At 49.9% G+C, this 16105-nt stretch overlaps 1 protein-coding gene and 1 long non-coding RNA gene across 2 annotated transcripts in view; one reads left to right on the top strand and one right to left on the bottom strand.

Annotated features, from left to right (window-relative positions):
- The window catches only part of PTH1R (parathyroid hormone 1 receptor), a 125605-nt gene that overhangs the window by 79642 nt on the left and 29858 nt on the right, over positions 1–16105 (top strand). The window contains exons 3-4 of the mRNA XM_083579802.1: positions 11114–11224; positions 13483–13601. Of these exons, the coding sequence (XP_083435928.1) occupies positions 11114–11224; positions 13483–13601 (230 nt within the window). The remainder of the gene's footprint in view (positions 1–11113; positions 11225–13482; positions 13602–16105) is intronic.
- The window catches only part of LOC310746357, a 123626-nt gene that overhangs the window by 39204 nt on the left and 68317 nt on the right, over positions 1–16105 (bottom strand). The window lies entirely within an intron of this gene.

Below are 16105 nucleotides of genomic sequence, written 5' to 3' on the forward strand. Positions count from 1 at the left end.
GAAACTGTTCTTAACCTGAAGCACCACTTTAGCTAATGGGGCCTCCTGCTGCCGCCGTGCCACCAGAGCACGATTTCTCTTCTTATCCTGAAGCAAAGTTCTTAACCCGAGGTACTATTTCTGGGTTAACGGAGTCTGTAACCTGAAGCGTCTGTAACCTGAAGCGTATGTAACCTGAGGTACCACTGTAATGTATATAAAGCAGACATTCTGGGGGAACTTCCATTCCTCCTCACCACTATGAGCTGAATAAAGAGCATGAAATCCACTCTCGACTCCGAGTATATTTCACAGATTCAACAAAGAGAATCCAGCCAATGCCATTTAAAAACCTAGTGATGTTAATAGGACTAGATAAGCTCGTATTCGATAGGCGACAGCAAAAGCTGACAAAATAATTCCAGCAGAACGGCGGTCGCTGTCCCAACTTTTACCCTTCTAAAGAGAAAGGGACAAACGATCAGCTTGTCAGTGTCTCCCCGCAAACCAGAAAGTGTTCTTTCTTATGTACCGTATATTTCGCTCTTCAAGACGCACCAGACCACAAGACGCACCTAGTTTTTGGAGGAGGAAAACAAGAAAAAAAATATTCTGAATCTCAGAAGCCAGAGCAGCAAGAGGGATCGCTGCGCAGTGAAAGCAGCAATCCCTCTTGCTGTTCTGGTTTCTGGGACAGCTGCGCAGCCTGCATTCACTCCATAAGACCCACACACATTTCCCCTTACTTTTTAGGAGGGAAAAAGTGAGTCTTATAGAGCAGAAAATATGGTAAGTTAGACAAAGCCTCAGCTTGGAAATAAACAGTCTGGCAAAGGACGTGAATGATCCCCAGAAGACAGGGAAATATCTCCATGGTTTGCAGTGGAAGTCACTTGCAAAATAACTTTTACAGACGGGGATGTAAAGGAGCGGCAAGGTTAAAGCATTCTTAAAGGTAAAGGTAAAGGGACCCCAGACCATTAGGTCCAGTCATGGCCGACTCTGGGGTTGCGGCGCTTCTGGAGAACCAGAGCAGTGCACGGAAACGCCGTTTACCTTCCTGCCAGAGCGGTACCTATTTATCTACTTGCACTTTGACGTGCTTTTGAACTACTAGGTTGGCAGGAGCTGGAACCAAGAGCCAGTGTGGTGTAGTGGTTAAGTGCGATAGACTCGTAATCTGGGGAACCGGGTTCGTGTCTCTGCTCCTCCACATGCAGGTGACCTTGGGCTAGTCACACTTCTTTGAAGTCTCTCAGCCCCACTCACCTCACAAAGTGTTTGTTGTGGGGGAGGAAGGGAAAGGAGAATGTTAGCCGCTTTGAGACTCCTTCGGGTAGTGATAAAGCGGGATATCAAATCCAAACTCTTCTTCTTCTTCTTCTTTCTTGGGGTGGGGGTACAATCTCCAGATGCTAGAGTCCGGATCGCCTCTGACCTTCAAAGCATGAAGGGAAGCAAAACAGTCTCTGTCATTCTTGAACGAAGCCCAAATAGCCAGGAATGGAACTATCGGAGAGCAGGAATATTGCTCAGTCCACATTTCGCAAACAGGCTGACCTAATTCATACCTCCTGGAGTAATACATGGGTTTGAACACACACACACACACCGGATTTCATGCGCCTCTGACTTTTGCCCTAAAATTCTCACATACCCTCCGACATTTACTCCAATGAAAACCTTATTCCTCCTAATAATAAGGAGGGAGGGGAGGACCCAGAAACCAAACCCCATTTAAGAGGGGAGCCACATGGAATCGATTCCATTGCGAAGCTGCTTCAACCGAGGGGCTCATAAAATTTTACTGACTCCACCCGCCCTGCTTGTGATGTTCCTGGGGAACACAGATCTCCCGTAAAACTTTGGTGGCCTTTCCGTAATTCTATCCAGGTCTTAATCGTGAACGAAAGCACTTAATTAGCGAAATGAGAGCCGTTCTTGGGGCTCGATCCTCGTGGCTCCTCCTCGAGGGAGAAGGAAGAGCAAGACTTAAATAAATGCAAGAATCTGAATTGTAGCATTGGTAAAAGGTAAAGGGACCCCTGACCATTAGGTCCAGTCGTGGCCGACTCTGGGGTTGCGGCGCTCATCTCGCTTTACTGGCCGAGGGAGCCGGCATACAGCTTCTGGGTCATTTGGCCAGCAGGACTAAGCCGCTTCTGGCGAACCAGAGCAGCGCACGGAAATGCCGTTTACCTTCCTGCCGGAGCGGTACCTATTTATCTACTTGCACTTTGACGTGCTTTCGAACTGCTAGGTTGGCAGGAGCAGGGACCAAGCAACGAGATCTCACCCCGTCGCGGAGATTCGAACCGCCGACCTTCTGATTGGCAAGTCCTAGGCTCTGTGGTTTAACCCACAGCGCCACCTGCGTCCCATTGTAGCATTGGAAGGGACCCCAAAGGCCATCTAGTCCAACCCCCTGCCATGCAGGAATCTCAGCGAAAGCATCCATGAAAAGCCCAAGCTCTGCTTAAAAACCTCAATGGAAGGAGAGTCCACAACTTCCTGAGGGAGACCGTTCCGCTGCTGAACTGTTCTGACTGCCAGAAAGTTCTTCCTTTCGTTTAAGCCATTTCCGCCCTTCAGCAGACGTGGGATTGCAGTTTCACGGCCCCACCACGCATGCGGCGGCTGGAGCCCAGCCCCCACATTATTGGGGGGATTCCCAGCCACATCCCAGCGTGGTCTGCCCTATTTAAGACAGGACGTGGCCGGGGATCTCCCTCTTTGCCGCCTACCAGCTGTTCCTGCTTTTCCCACCCTCCTGCCCTATAAGGTTTTCGTTCTTTGACCTGGCTATGGACTTCGGGTGGTCGCCATTGAGGGGCCTGGTAGGAATTTTTCCACTTGGCAAATTGACACCAGCCACATGGTTTTCGCCTACCTCGTAGCAAATCGTCAGAACTTTCTGGGTATTGGCTGTTAGGCATTGGTATTGCTCTGTAGATGGAAAGAGGGGAGGTAGCGCCATCACCTGCCCCACATATTGAAGGGTAGTCCGATAAAGGATTCTGGGGGGCGTGGCCCTGTCTGAAACCTAGGGAGGTGAGGGCCTGAGGCACGCCCCCTATCGGTGACCCCGGGGGAGTTCCTAGTCAATGTGCATTAGCAGGACTCCGCCTACTGGTGGTTAACCCTTCCCGGACTTCAAGTGGACTGGCTGAAGTCGGATACAGTGGTACCTCGGGTTAAGTACTTAATTCGTTCCAGAGGTCTGTTCTTAACCTGAAAATGTTCTTAACCTGAAGCACCACTTTAGCTAATGGGGCCTCCTGCTGCCACTGCACCGCCAGCACGCAATTTCTGTTCTCATCCTGAAGCAAAGTTCTTAACCCGAGGTACTCTTTCTGGGTTAGCGGAGTCTGTAACCTGAAGCGTATGCAACCCGAGGTACCACTGTATATTCGGTTAGGACCAATGCCTAAGCCAATACCACTCATCACCTGTAACCAATACAGTGGTACCTCTGGATGCGAACGGGATCCGTTCCGGAGCCCTGTTTGCATCCTGAAGCGAATGTAGCACGTGTCTGCGCGGGTCACGTTTTGCTGCTTCCATGCATGCGGGTGACGTCATTTTGAGCATCTGCGCATGTGTGAGCGGCGAAACCCGGAGGTAATGCATTCCGTTACTTTTTTGGGGTGTAGACCACAAATTATTGCAGACTCTCGGGGAGGGGGGATGCGGGTGGCGCTGTGGGTTAAACTACAGAGCCTAGGACTTGCCGAATGCCTGCGACGGGGTGAGCTCCCGATGCTCGGTCCCAGCTCCTGCCAACCTAGCAGTTCAAAAGCACGTCAAAGTGCAAGTAGATAAATAGGTACCGCTCTGGCGGGAAGGTAAATGGTGTTTCTGTGCACTGCTCTGGTTCTCCAGAAGCAGCTTAGTTATGCTGGCCACATGACCCGGAAGCTGTACGCCGGCTCCCTCAGCCAGTAAAGCGAGATGAGTGCCACAACCCCAGAGTCGGCCACGACTGGACCTAATAGTCAGGGGTCCCTTTACCTTTTACTCGGGGGGGGGGCAGGCTGGCCCCCTGCTTTCTTCTCCCACAAAAGCTCCAAATTATTGCACCGACTCTCACATGGATGTCTGTCCAGGCAAGGAAGAGGCACAACTGGAGCTCCAGGAAAGGCGGAAACACTCATCGAATCATAGAATTGTAGCATTGGAAGGGAATCTCAGCTAAAGAAACCCTTGCAGATGGCCGTCTGGCTTCAAGAAGGGTGCAAAACGGGCAGTGAGGGGTGCTTGGCCCGTGATGGGAGAGGGGTGTGTGGCTGAGGAAGAGCTGTCACCAAGGGCCACATAGAGAGGAGAGGAGGGCCACACCTCCCCATGTCCCAGAGCCTCCAGCTTTTGCGGTATCGACTCATTTTCCAGCCCTCCTTTCGTTTCCCATATGCAGAACTTGGCTCAGGTTTCCTGGGAGGGAAAACCCGAGAAAGACTTGTGGTTTTTTCCTTTTTTAAAAAAAAACCAGAGCAGAAAAATTTGTCCCCACAAGGCTGCGGTTTGCTTGCTTGCTTTTTAAATTTAGCTCCCAGATGAAAGGCATCCCAGAGGAACAGGAAACCTCCAAACGGCGTGTGTTTCTCGAGACGTAGGTAAACATGACGTCGCGACCTCGGCGTTGGGCATGAGGTGCCCACCCCAAAATGTGGCCCTGGAAGGGGATGAAGAGAAATAAGCAGCCCTGGACCGTCCAGGCCCCCACCCAACCCCCAACCCCCTTCTCCCGTTGCTTTTTATGAATTAGGAGCCTGTGTGTTGACCACGGTTTGGAAAGGAAGAAGGGACATTTTGCGGGAAAGGCAGAGAGAGAAGGAGGCGTTTCACAAAAGCCTGTTATTAACAGCAAACTTCCAGGCTTGCAGCGTGGCTATTCTGGGTGCAGCTCGGCTGTTTCCATCTTAGCTCGGGTCCGTCCTGTCCATCCTGCCTCCTTCCCCAAATAAATAAATCTCTTATTTGCTAGGGCGAAGCATCACCTCAGACGGATGAAAATAGGAATACGTTCAAGGACTTAGGCTCATTGTCTGTAGCCCCCCCGAGTGTGCGCACACATTATTTCACAGTCTCGAAAGTTATTTTCTGCCTCCCGGGTTTCTGCAGCTGCCTGCCTGCCGTTCGCTGATTCAAAATGAAAGGATTGTGAGGTGGTTTTAAGGGTGCCGTATTTTTCGCTCCATAAGACGCACCTGACAATAAGATGCACGTAGTTTTTAGAGGAGGAAAACAAGGGGAAAAATATTCTGAACGAAACAGTGGATGTATGATTTTTGTGGTTCATGCTGTGGCCACAGACATGATCTGATGGTGAGTTTGGGGTAGCCCAATGCAAAAATCCTGAGGATCCATGTGGATCCATGCTTTGTAACCATGTTTTTGCGCCATTGCAGCCCCACGAAACAGTGGATGCGTGATTTGTTTGGAGCAGGCTGTAGCCATGGACATGCTATGTGATCTGATGGTGAATTTGGGGTGACCCAATTCAAAAATCCTGAGGATCCATGGGCTTTTACCTCCCCGCTCCCAGGCAGCCTCCTTTATCGCTAGCCTCCCTTATCTCCCTCCCGATCGCTTGCCGATCAGCTGTTTCCTTTCAACACCCCCTTCCCTCTTGTTTGCCTTAGTGTCTTTTCCTTAGCTGGAGCAGTTTTTTGTTCCTCCTTTTCTTCTAATTTCTCTCCTCATTGCTTTAGTCTTCCTGTCTCCTCTCCTTGCAAGCTTGCTGTCTTTACCTCCCCTGTCCCAGACAGCCTCCTTTATCTCTAGCATCCCTTATCTCTCTCCCCAATCAGCAAATGATCAGTGGCTTTATTTCAACACCCACTTCCCTGTTTCAAAAAAAAAAAAAAAGCATGATCTGCTTTTTGCCCCTGGGCAATTCGGCTCCAGGGACCACGCATTCGCTCCATAAGACGCACAGACATTTCCCCTTACTTTTTAGTAAGATATTAAAATTTCATAGCATGAAGCAATTGGGTGCATAAAAACTGGCTCCTTTTGGAATAAAAATTGCCCAGACCCATAATTAGGATTCCAGCTTTACTAGCCAGAACATATTCAAAATAGGTACAAAACAATCAGTGATACATCCAGAAAGTTCCATAAAGCATATGCATATCTAATCGTAGGTTCTTGAATATTTATATAACAGACAGTGGTACCTCGGGTTAAGTACTTAATTCGTTCCGGAGGTCCGTACTTAACCTGAAACTGTTCTTAACCTGAAGCACCACTTTAGCTAATGGGGCCTCCTGCTGCCGCCGCACCGCCAGAGCACCATTTCTGTTCTCATCCTGAAGCAAAGTTCTTAACCCGAGGTAATATTTCTGGGTTAGCGGAGTCTGTAACCTGAAGCGTATGTAACCTGAAGCGTATGTAACCCAAGGTACCACTGTACTCCATTTTAAAATATAATATACTCCCATACAGACTCCTTAGGTAAGGTAAAGGGACCCCTGACCATTAGGTTCAGTCGTGACCGACTCTGGGATTGCAGCTCTCATCTTGCTTTATTGGCTGAGGGAGCCGGCGTACAGCTTCCAGGTCATGTGGCCGGCATGACTAAGCCGCTTGTGGCGAACCAGAGCAGCGCACGGAAACACTGTTTACCTTCCTGCCACACCTATTTATCTACTTGCACTTTGATGTGCTTTTGGACTGCTAGGTTGGCAGGAACAGGGACCGAGCAACAAGAGCTCACCCCGTCATAGGGATTCGAACCGCCGATACATCCAGAAAGTTGCATAAAGCATATGCATATCTAAGCGTAGGTTCTTGAGTATATATATAACATAATTACGATCAGAGTAAAAGAGAGGTTTAAAAGGACACATTTTAAAACATACCGTTCCAAAGCAGGGCTTGTTAAACTATGGAACTCCCTGCCACATGAGAGGCAGCGATGGGCATCAACCTGAGTAGCTTTAAAACATGATTGGGCAAATAATAATAATAATAAAATTTTATTTATATCCCGCCCTCCCCAGCCGAAGCTGGGCTCAGAGCGGCTAACAACAGTAAAAGTAACACAGCATTCTAAAATCAATTCAGAATCAAATTAATGGCAACCATTGGGCTAGAGTTCTATGAGGATTACTGGGGTCAGATTGTGCCTTGGCCAAAGGCCTGGTGGAACAGCTCTGTCTTGCAGGCCCTGAGGAAAGATGTCAATTCCCACAGGGCCCTAGTCTCTTGCGACAGAGCGTTGCACCAGATCGGGGCCACGGCCGAAAAAGCCCTGGCTCTGGCTGAGGCCAGCCTAACCTCCCTGTGGCCCGGGACCTCCAAGACGTTTTTGTTTGAAGACCGTAAGGTCCTCCGTGGGACATACCAGGAGAGGCGGTCCCGTAGGTACGAAGGTCCTAGGCCGTATAGGGCTTTAAAGGTCAAAACCAGCACCTTAAACCTGATCCTGTACTCCATTGGGAGCCAGTGCACCTGGTATAGCACTGGGTTAATGTGATCTTGCAGCGAGGACCCCGTAAGGAGTCTCGCCGCGGCATTCTGCACCCGCTGGAGTTTCTGGATCAGCTTCAAGGGCAGCCCCACGTAGAGCGAGTTACAATAATCAAGTCTGAAGGTGACCGTCGCGTGGATCACAGTGGCTAGGTCAGGGCGAGAGAGGTAAGGAGCCAACTGCTTAGCTTGGTGGAGATTAAAAAAATGCCGCCTTTGTTATAGCTGCAATCTGGAGGTCATGGAGGTGAAAGCTACCAATGGCTACTTGCCAGCACGACACTGCTCTTGTCTCCACGGTTGGAGGAAGCAATGCTTCTGAACACTGGGGATCTTGTGTTCGGATCCTGCTTTGCAGGTTTCCCTTGGGGGAATCTGGCTCTCCACTGTGAGAGCAAGGACGCTGGACTCGATGGGTCGCTGGCTTAATCTAGCAGGTCCTTGTTGTTGTTGTTTGGTCATGTCTGCCTCTTTGTGACCCAATGGACCAGAGAAGGCCAGGTACTCCTGTCTTCCGCAGCCTCCCGCAGTTTGGTCAAACTCATGCTGGTAGCTTCCAGAACACTGTCCAACCATCTCATCCTCTGTCGTCCCCTTCTCCTTGTGCCCTCCATCTTTCCCAACATCAGGGTCTTTTCCAGGGAGTCTTCTCTTCTCATGAGGTGGCCAAAGTCTTGGAGCCTCAGCTTCAGGATCTGTTCTTCCAGTGAGCACTCAGGGCTGATTTCCTTCAGAATGGATCGGTTGGATCTTCTTGCAGTCCATGGGACTCTCAAGAGTCTCCTCCAGCACCAGAATTCAAAAGCATCCATTCTTCGGCGATCAGCCTTCTTTATGGTCCAGCTCTCACTTCCATACATCACTACTGGGAAAACCATAGCTTGAACTATACAGGCCTTTGTTGGCAAGGTGATGTCTCTGCTTTTTAAGCAGGTTCTTACCTTGGTGGCCATTTGACACAGACCCGATTCATGCTCATCCTCTCCTCCCCACGCCCTGCCGAAATAATTTGGGCTGCTTTGCCCATTTTCTCTCCAACCCACGGGCTGTCCTTCCCGTAATGGGCTGACCACAAGGGCACAGCGTATCCCGGCTTGCGGTCTCTGCTGCCTCGTCCGCCGTGCCAGAGAAACCCAGGGATGATTTATTATTCCGCCCTCCTGGATAAACACCTCAGGACCTTGTTTGCTTTTTTGCTTCCCGGCCAGAGCGTTTGTGCAGATGGTTTCAATGTGCTCTTTTCGCATCGAGGCAGAGCTTGTGGCAAATGCAAACCTGGGGCAGAGAGGAAACCCAAAGCAATTGAGCCAGGAGAATCCCACTTATTATCAAGCCTAGTTTAGATGTTAAGAGTGATTTTTAAAAATGATCAGAGCCCTGAAAGGTGGATCAGAGTGTCTATCTCAGGGATGGGGAACCTCAAGGCTGGAGTCAGAATGTGGACCTCCAAACCTGTTTACCTGGCCCTTGAGAATCTCCCCAAGCTGTGGTCTAAACCACTGAGCCTTGGGCTTGCTGATCGGAAGGTCGGCAGTTCGAATCCCCACGACGGGGTGAGCTCCCGTTGCTCGGTCCCTGCTCCTGCCAACCTAGCAGTTTGAAAGCACGTCGAAGTGCAAGTAGATAAATAGGTACCGCTCTGGCAGGAAGGTAAATGGCATTTCCGTGCGCTGCTCTGGTTTCGCCAGAAGCGGCTTAATCATGCAGGCCACATGACCCGGAAAAACTGTCTGCAGACAAAAGTCAGCTCCCTCAGCCTGTAAAGCGAGATGAGCGCCGCAACTCCAGAGTTGTCCGTGACTGGACTTAACTGTCAGGGGTTTTTTACCTTTACCTTTTACACACCCCTTCTTGCTACACCCCTTTCCTTGCCGTGCTTCATAATTTCCTGGGGTGTTTTTGCCTGTCCAAGATGTCCCTTTGGTTTTTGTTTGTTTTTCTATTTTATTTTAATTTTATGTGCGGACAAACAGACATGCATTATATAGCAAATAAAAAAGAAAAATAATACAAAAAGAAACAGAAAAGAAATAACAGTGTTAACAAAAGGGACCATAGCAAAAAAATTAAAAACATTCCTCAAAAATATTCTAATGAACAATATATTTTAACCAAATTTCAAATCCATTTTCTTTGTTGACTTCCTCATCCTCTACGCGGGTCTAATATTGACCATAATCTGCTTCCTTTTGTTTTTAAACATTAAAAACTTCCCTAAACAGGGCTGCCTTCAGATGTCTTCTAAATGTTATATTTTATATATGTTTGTTTCTTTGACATCTGGTGGGAGGGCGTTCCACAGGGCGGGCGCCACTACCAAGAAGGCCCTCTGCCTGGTTCCCTGTAACCTCACTTCTCACAGGGAGAGGCCCGCCAGAAGGCCCTCGGAGCTGGACCTCAGTGGCCGGGATGAATGATTGGGGTGGAGATGCTCCTTCTGGTATACAGGACCAAGGCCGTTTAGGGCAGGGGTCAACAAACTTTTTCAGCAGGGGGCTGGTCCACTGTCCCTCAGACCTTGTGGGGGGGGCCAGACTATATTTTTGGGGGAAATGAACAAATTGCTATGCCCCACAAATAACCCAGAGATGCATTTTAAATAAAAGCACACATTCTACTCATATAAAAACACCAGGCAGGCCCCAAAAATAACCCAGAGATGCATTTTAAATAAAAGGACACATTCTACTCATGTAAAAACACACTGATTCCCGGACCATCCGCAGGCTGGATTTAGAAGGCGATTGTGCCGGATCTGGCCCCCGGGCCTTGGTTTGCCTACCCGTGCTTTAGCCTGATCCATGCTTTTGCATGCCTTTTGCATGTTCTTCGAAGTGACATGGATGATAGGAGAAATGGTTTTGTTTTGCACTCATCAGCAACTTGGGAGAAGCAAGCATCTGAGAAAGCAAACCCCACCTCAGCGTGGTGGCAAGGACCAGCAACATTTGCCTCAGGAATCTCGTTCGTCCAAACATCCCTTTCCCTTACAGCATCTCAAAGTGGGAAGGCGCAAAGGCTGCCAAGACCGCTGTACCCTGTGGGTAGCAGGAACCGGTCCCTCGGTGTTTGCCCAAGGCTGTTTGCAGCGATTCTGCTTTCCATCATGGTCTCTCGGGGCAATTCTCCTGCCTCATTTCCAGGCAGCTGGGAGTTGCAGCTGAGAAATGAAACCAAACAGGCCTCTTGCCGCCATGCCCAAGCGCAGCGTGTTTCCTTTGAACAGGGCATCCCGTGAGCAGGCTGGATCTGGAACCAAATACCCCCAAATCCCTTGTGTAAAACAAAGAACTGAATGTGGGGTTGAGGCTCTGCTGTTTTTCAGATGGGTAGGTCCTGTTCATCGCTAAATGTCCTTGCCATGCTTGGCTGATAGTGGAATTTCAGGGTGACTTCCGAAGTTCATAAATGGATGAAATATCTGAGGAGTGTCAAAGTGCACAAACAAAGATATTTGTGGCATTTCTCCAGGGTCACTTACTCTAGGAGCAAAAGAGTTCCTCCTGGAACAGTCCTTGTGCAGGTGGGAATCCTGTCCCTACATCTTTCACCAGAATTGTGAAATTTCTCCTCTTAAGCTTGGCCGCTTTTCACGGACGATTTGTGGCTCTGTTTCCATTGCAGCCCTTCAACTATAGATTTCTTTGCTTTGCTTTCCCAGATGGGTTCTGCGTCCCCGAGTGGGACAACCTCATCTGCTGGCCCGAAGGTGCCCCGGGCAAGACAGTGGCCATGCCCTGCCCAGATTACATCTACGACTTCAACCACGAAGGTAAGGTCATTGTTTGGCCCAGTTTGATCAGCTGAGATCTTTCGGCAAGGAGGGCGGGCAGCGAGTATGTAGCACGGCTGGACTTTGGGTCTCTGCAAACCTCTGGGTTTCTTCTCCTGAGTTTCACCCCAGAACACCTCGAAGGGCTGGCACTCCTGTTGGAAAGAGGGCAAGATCTTTGCTCTCCAGTGTAGGTTGCACCATGCTTCAGACCCTGGGGAGCTGGTGTAACATCTTCCAGAGAGGTCCATACCTATCCTCACACCTGCATTAATCCAAAACCTCAGTTCAGTTCACCTGCAAAGGAGAATCTAGCTAACTTGCACTTTCTGAAACCTAATGCCCAGCCCTTTTTGGCAGTCCACAGTGCTCCCAATTTGCAGGGCTGTTCTCCACCCAAGCGATGCATGCTAAAAATGTACCTGTGCACAAAAATGCATTTCTTAGCAAAAAAATAACGTGCAGAAATACATTCAGGGGAAATTGCTTTTTGCAGAATCCTGCCTGCAAAAATATGCGGAATAAGAGAAATTTGTGCTAAGATACTGAGGGTATGCTAAAAATGCATCTCTGCACAAAAATGCATTTATGAGTGAAAAATAACGTGCAGAAATACATTCCGGGGAAACGGCTTTTTGCAGAAACCTGCCTGCAAAAATATGCGGAATGAGAGAAATTTGCGCTAAAATGCTGAGGAGAGTGTGCTAAAAATTCACCGTACTTGTCGCTCCGTAAGATGCACCTGACCATAAGATGCACCTAGTTTTTAGAGGGGGGATGCAAGAAAAAAAAATTCTTTAAAGGGAGCTGTCAGGGAATCAGGAGCAGGAGCACTGGGAAGAGAGGATTGGGAGAGCGAAGGGGAAGAATCCGAGGACAGTGTAGGGGAGTATGACAGTGGCCCGAGAGATTCCATGAGCTTCTCCAGCGAATCAGAAGATTCCCAGAAGGGGGCGCCGATGGTCAGGGCAAGGGGGGTCCCAGGGGGGACGCACCAGAAACAAGGAGCCAGAGGGGAACCCCAAAGCAGCAGTGGAGGATCGGGACCAGTTTCCCCACCAGAGCGTAGTGGGGGGGGAAGAGTCACATGTGTCAGGGGCAGTGTCTCCTCCAGAGAGGGAGTCAGGGCTGACCACGCCTCCAACGGAGGGGAGGTCAGTTGCAGCTAGCCCCCCCGAAGGGGGAAGCAGTGACAGCAGCAGTGAAACGGTCAGGAGGAAAGCTGCTGGCTGGGTGCGCGCGCCAAGTTCAAATGTGCAGGCGCGCGGAACAGCAGGAGACCCGGATGGGGAACCAGCTCCTAAAGCCCGCCGGAGGGAGGGAGAAGGCACAGGGGAATCAGCGGGAGAAGAGGCTAGAAAGGGCGGAACCCCGGCGGGCAGGCGGACCCAGAGGAGGAAGGAGCAGCGGAGAAGGTGGAGCAAGGCTAGAATCTTAAATTGGTGTCAAGGGGGAGGAGACTCAGACGGAGCATCAGCGGTCTGACACTTGAGACATAGAGCTGCGCGCTGCGGCTCTGGAAGTGAAACTGAACTTCAATAAAGACTTTTGTATTTAACAACGAAGCAGCGTTGGTCCTTTGTGAGCTGGGACCTAGGGTAGCTCTGACAGGAGCGCTGAGCAGAGCCTTCATGCATCCCAGGCTCTGCTCAGAGCTCCCTTTCATGAGCCGCGTGGAGCGTGTGTGCGGCGCTTGCAGGCTTTTCCCTGAGGAGGGAGGAGGGCAGCCCGTCACTGATGGGTTGCCCTTCTCCTTCCTCGGGGAAAAGCCCCCAAGAGCCGCGCTCCCTTTAAAGAGTGCACGGAGCGTGTGTGCGGTTCTTGGGGGCTTTAGCGGGTGATGAATGCTCCCCGTGCGCAGCGATCCCTCTCGCTCTTCTGGCTTCTGGCTTAGCTGCGCAGCCTGCATTCGCTCCATAAGATGCACACACATTTCCCCTTACCTTTTAGGAGGGGGAAAGTGCGTCTTACAGAGCGAAAAATATGGTATCTGTGCACAAAAATGCATTTATTAGCGGAAAACAACGTGCAGAAATACATTCAGGGGAAATGGCTTTTTGCAGAAACCCGCCTGCAAAAATATGCGGAATAAGAGAAATTTGCGCTAAAATGCTGAGGAGGGTGGGGAGAATCGCAGACAGAGAACAGAACTAAAGATGGGAAAGCTAAGAAATGGGGAGTAACGGAGAAAGAGATTCGCCCATCCCTAAGTACTGCTTCGCCTCGCCTGAACTCTCGCTTCTTCTCTTCCTTGCTAGGCCATGCCTATCGACGGTGTGACTTGAACGGGAGCTGGGCTCTGGTGCCCAGCAACAACCGCACCTGGGCCAACTACAGCGAGTGCGCCAAGTTCCTCACCATCAACACCACGGAAAGGGTGAGCTGGTTTCATTAACCCCACAAACAAACATTTCCATCAGGCGGGGTTGGCTGCATAGCTTATTGTTGTCGTTTAGTCGTTTGGTTGTGTTCGCCTCTTCGTGACCCCCTGGACCAGAGCACACCAGGCCCTCCTGTCTTCCACTGCCTCCCGCAGTTTGGCCAAACTCATGTTTGTAGCTTCGAGAACACTGTCCCACCATCTCGTCCTCTGTCGCCCCCTTCTCCTTATGCCCTCCATCTTTCCCAACATCAGGGTCTTTTCCAGGGAGTCTTCTCTTCTCACGAGGTGGCCAAAGTCTTGGAGCCTCAGCTTCAGGATCTGTCCTTCCAGTGAGCACTCAGGGCTGATTTCCTTCAGAATGGAGAGGTTTGATCTTCTTGCAGTCCATGGGACTCTCAAGAGTCTCCTCCAGCACCATAATTCCAAAGCATCAATTCTTTGGCGATCAGCCTTCTTTATGGTCCAGCTTTCACTTCCATACATCACTACTGGGAAAACCATAGCTTTAACTAGACGGACCTTTGTTGGCAAGGTGATGTCTCTACTTTTTAAGATGCTCCATGGAAGATGGAGCAAGCTTGTTTTCCGCTGCTCTGGAGGGCAGGATCTGAACTAATGGATTCAAATGACAAGAGAAGAGATTGTTGTTGTTTAGTCATTCAGTCATGTCCAACTCTTCGCGACTCCATGGACCAGAGCACGCCAGGCACTCCTGTCTTCCACTGCCTCCCGCAGTTTGGTCAAACTCATGCTGGTAGCTTTGAGAACACTATCCAACCATCTCGTCCTCTGGCGTCCCCTTCTCCTTGTGCCCTCCATCTTTCCCAACATCAGGGTCTTTTCCAGGGAGTCTTCTCTTCTCAGGAGGTGGCCAAAGTCTTGGAGCCTCAGCTTCAGGATCTGTCCTTCCAGTGAGCACTCAGGGCTGATTTCCTTCAGAATGGAGAGGTGTGATCTTCTTGCAGTCCAGGGGACTCTCAAGAGCATTGCTTAATCAGACCTTAAAATCCTGGGCCTATCACATGCAGACCTCAGCTGCGGAACCAGTGCCGGATTTACGTATAAGCTAAACAAGCTATAGTTTGGGCCCCACTCTCTTGGGGGCCCCAAAAAAATGTAAAGGAAAAAACCAACCTGGATGTACATTTCCAAAATATAAGATAAAAAACAAATGAAATAAAACCTACATACAGCAACAGTATTTTGTGTTGTGTAGGCTCCTATGATGTGAGTCATGAGCCCCGCCTGCTAGCCTGCTCCCTAAAATATCACTGGTTTGCTCCTTTCTATATATAGGGTGCCTACATTCTGCATGTGCAAATGGCTTGAGATACCTATTAGGTCCATAAATGACCATACAGTGGTACCTTGGGTTACATATGCTTCAGGTTACAGATGCTTCAGGTTACAGGCTTCACTAATCCAGAAATAGTACCTTTCGCACCATAAGCGTGCTTTAGTGCTTCTGTGCATGTGTGAGCAGCGAAACCAGGAAGTAACCCGTTCCGGTACTTCTGGGTTTCCCGCCGTCCGCAACCCAAAAACACGTAACCTGAAGCGTCCGTAACATGAGGTAGACCGTATATTTATTTATACCCAGTCTTCTTCGCTGACAGAGACTCCAGGCAGCTCACAGATCAAACAGAAACAGCTAAAAACATAGCGGGGCGGAACAATCATTAAAAAGCAATGAAACATTTGCAATCCCTCTCCGCAAGGAACTCTGGGAATTGTTGCTGTTTGAGGAGCCTTCCACAAACTACAGCTCCCAGAATTCTTTGGGGCAAGCCAGGACTGTTTCAAGCTGTATAGTAGAGCTTTAAATATGTGGTCCATGAATGTGGCCTTTCAGGGAGCAAAGAGAGCAGCAGGCAGCAGGCTGGTGCAGCCGAGATACCTGACTTCCCGGTGGGAACCCTGCGCATGGGGGGAAAAGACGCCGTTTCGCTGCGTCCATGCCCACCGGCTGAATTCAACCACGGCTATTGCCTCTCGTGTTTATTTAGCTTCTGAATAGATTAAGTTTGGCAAGCGCACATTTCCAGCAGTGAATACGGCCAGGAAAACATTCCCAGGTCCTGGGGATTCTGATGTAATAGGGCTGAGGTTTGCATTCCAGAGCTGCTCTCTCCAAAGGCAGATCGAAAACCAGAGATGTCATTTCAAAAGCTCTCTGGTTTCACCTGCCTTACTGAAACTTGCAAGGGGAAAATGACGAGGGTTTTTTGCAGCGAGGAGAGGGAAAAGGCATAGCTGTCAACTGTCCCTTATTTGGCGGGAAAGTCCCTTATCCAAGCGCCGTGTCCCGCTGCTGTCCCTTATTGATGATGTCCCTTAAATTTCCCGGGTTTCAAAGGAAGCAGCTCCTCTCCCTCCCTCCCTGCTGGCCAGGGAGGGAGGGAGGCTCCAACTGTGTTGCTTGGCTGCGTTGCTCACCCAATAAGGAGTCTAAGAATGACTGGGGGGTGGAGCTTGCATGCCTTGTGCCGATCAAATCG

This window comes from Podarcis filfolensis (assembly GCF_964270895.1).
Source record: "Podarcis filfolensis genome assembly, chromosome: 12".
Taxonomy (NCBI): domain Eukaryota; kingdom Metazoa; phylum Chordata; class Lepidosauria; order Squamata; family Lacertidae; genus Podarcis; species Podarcis filfolensis.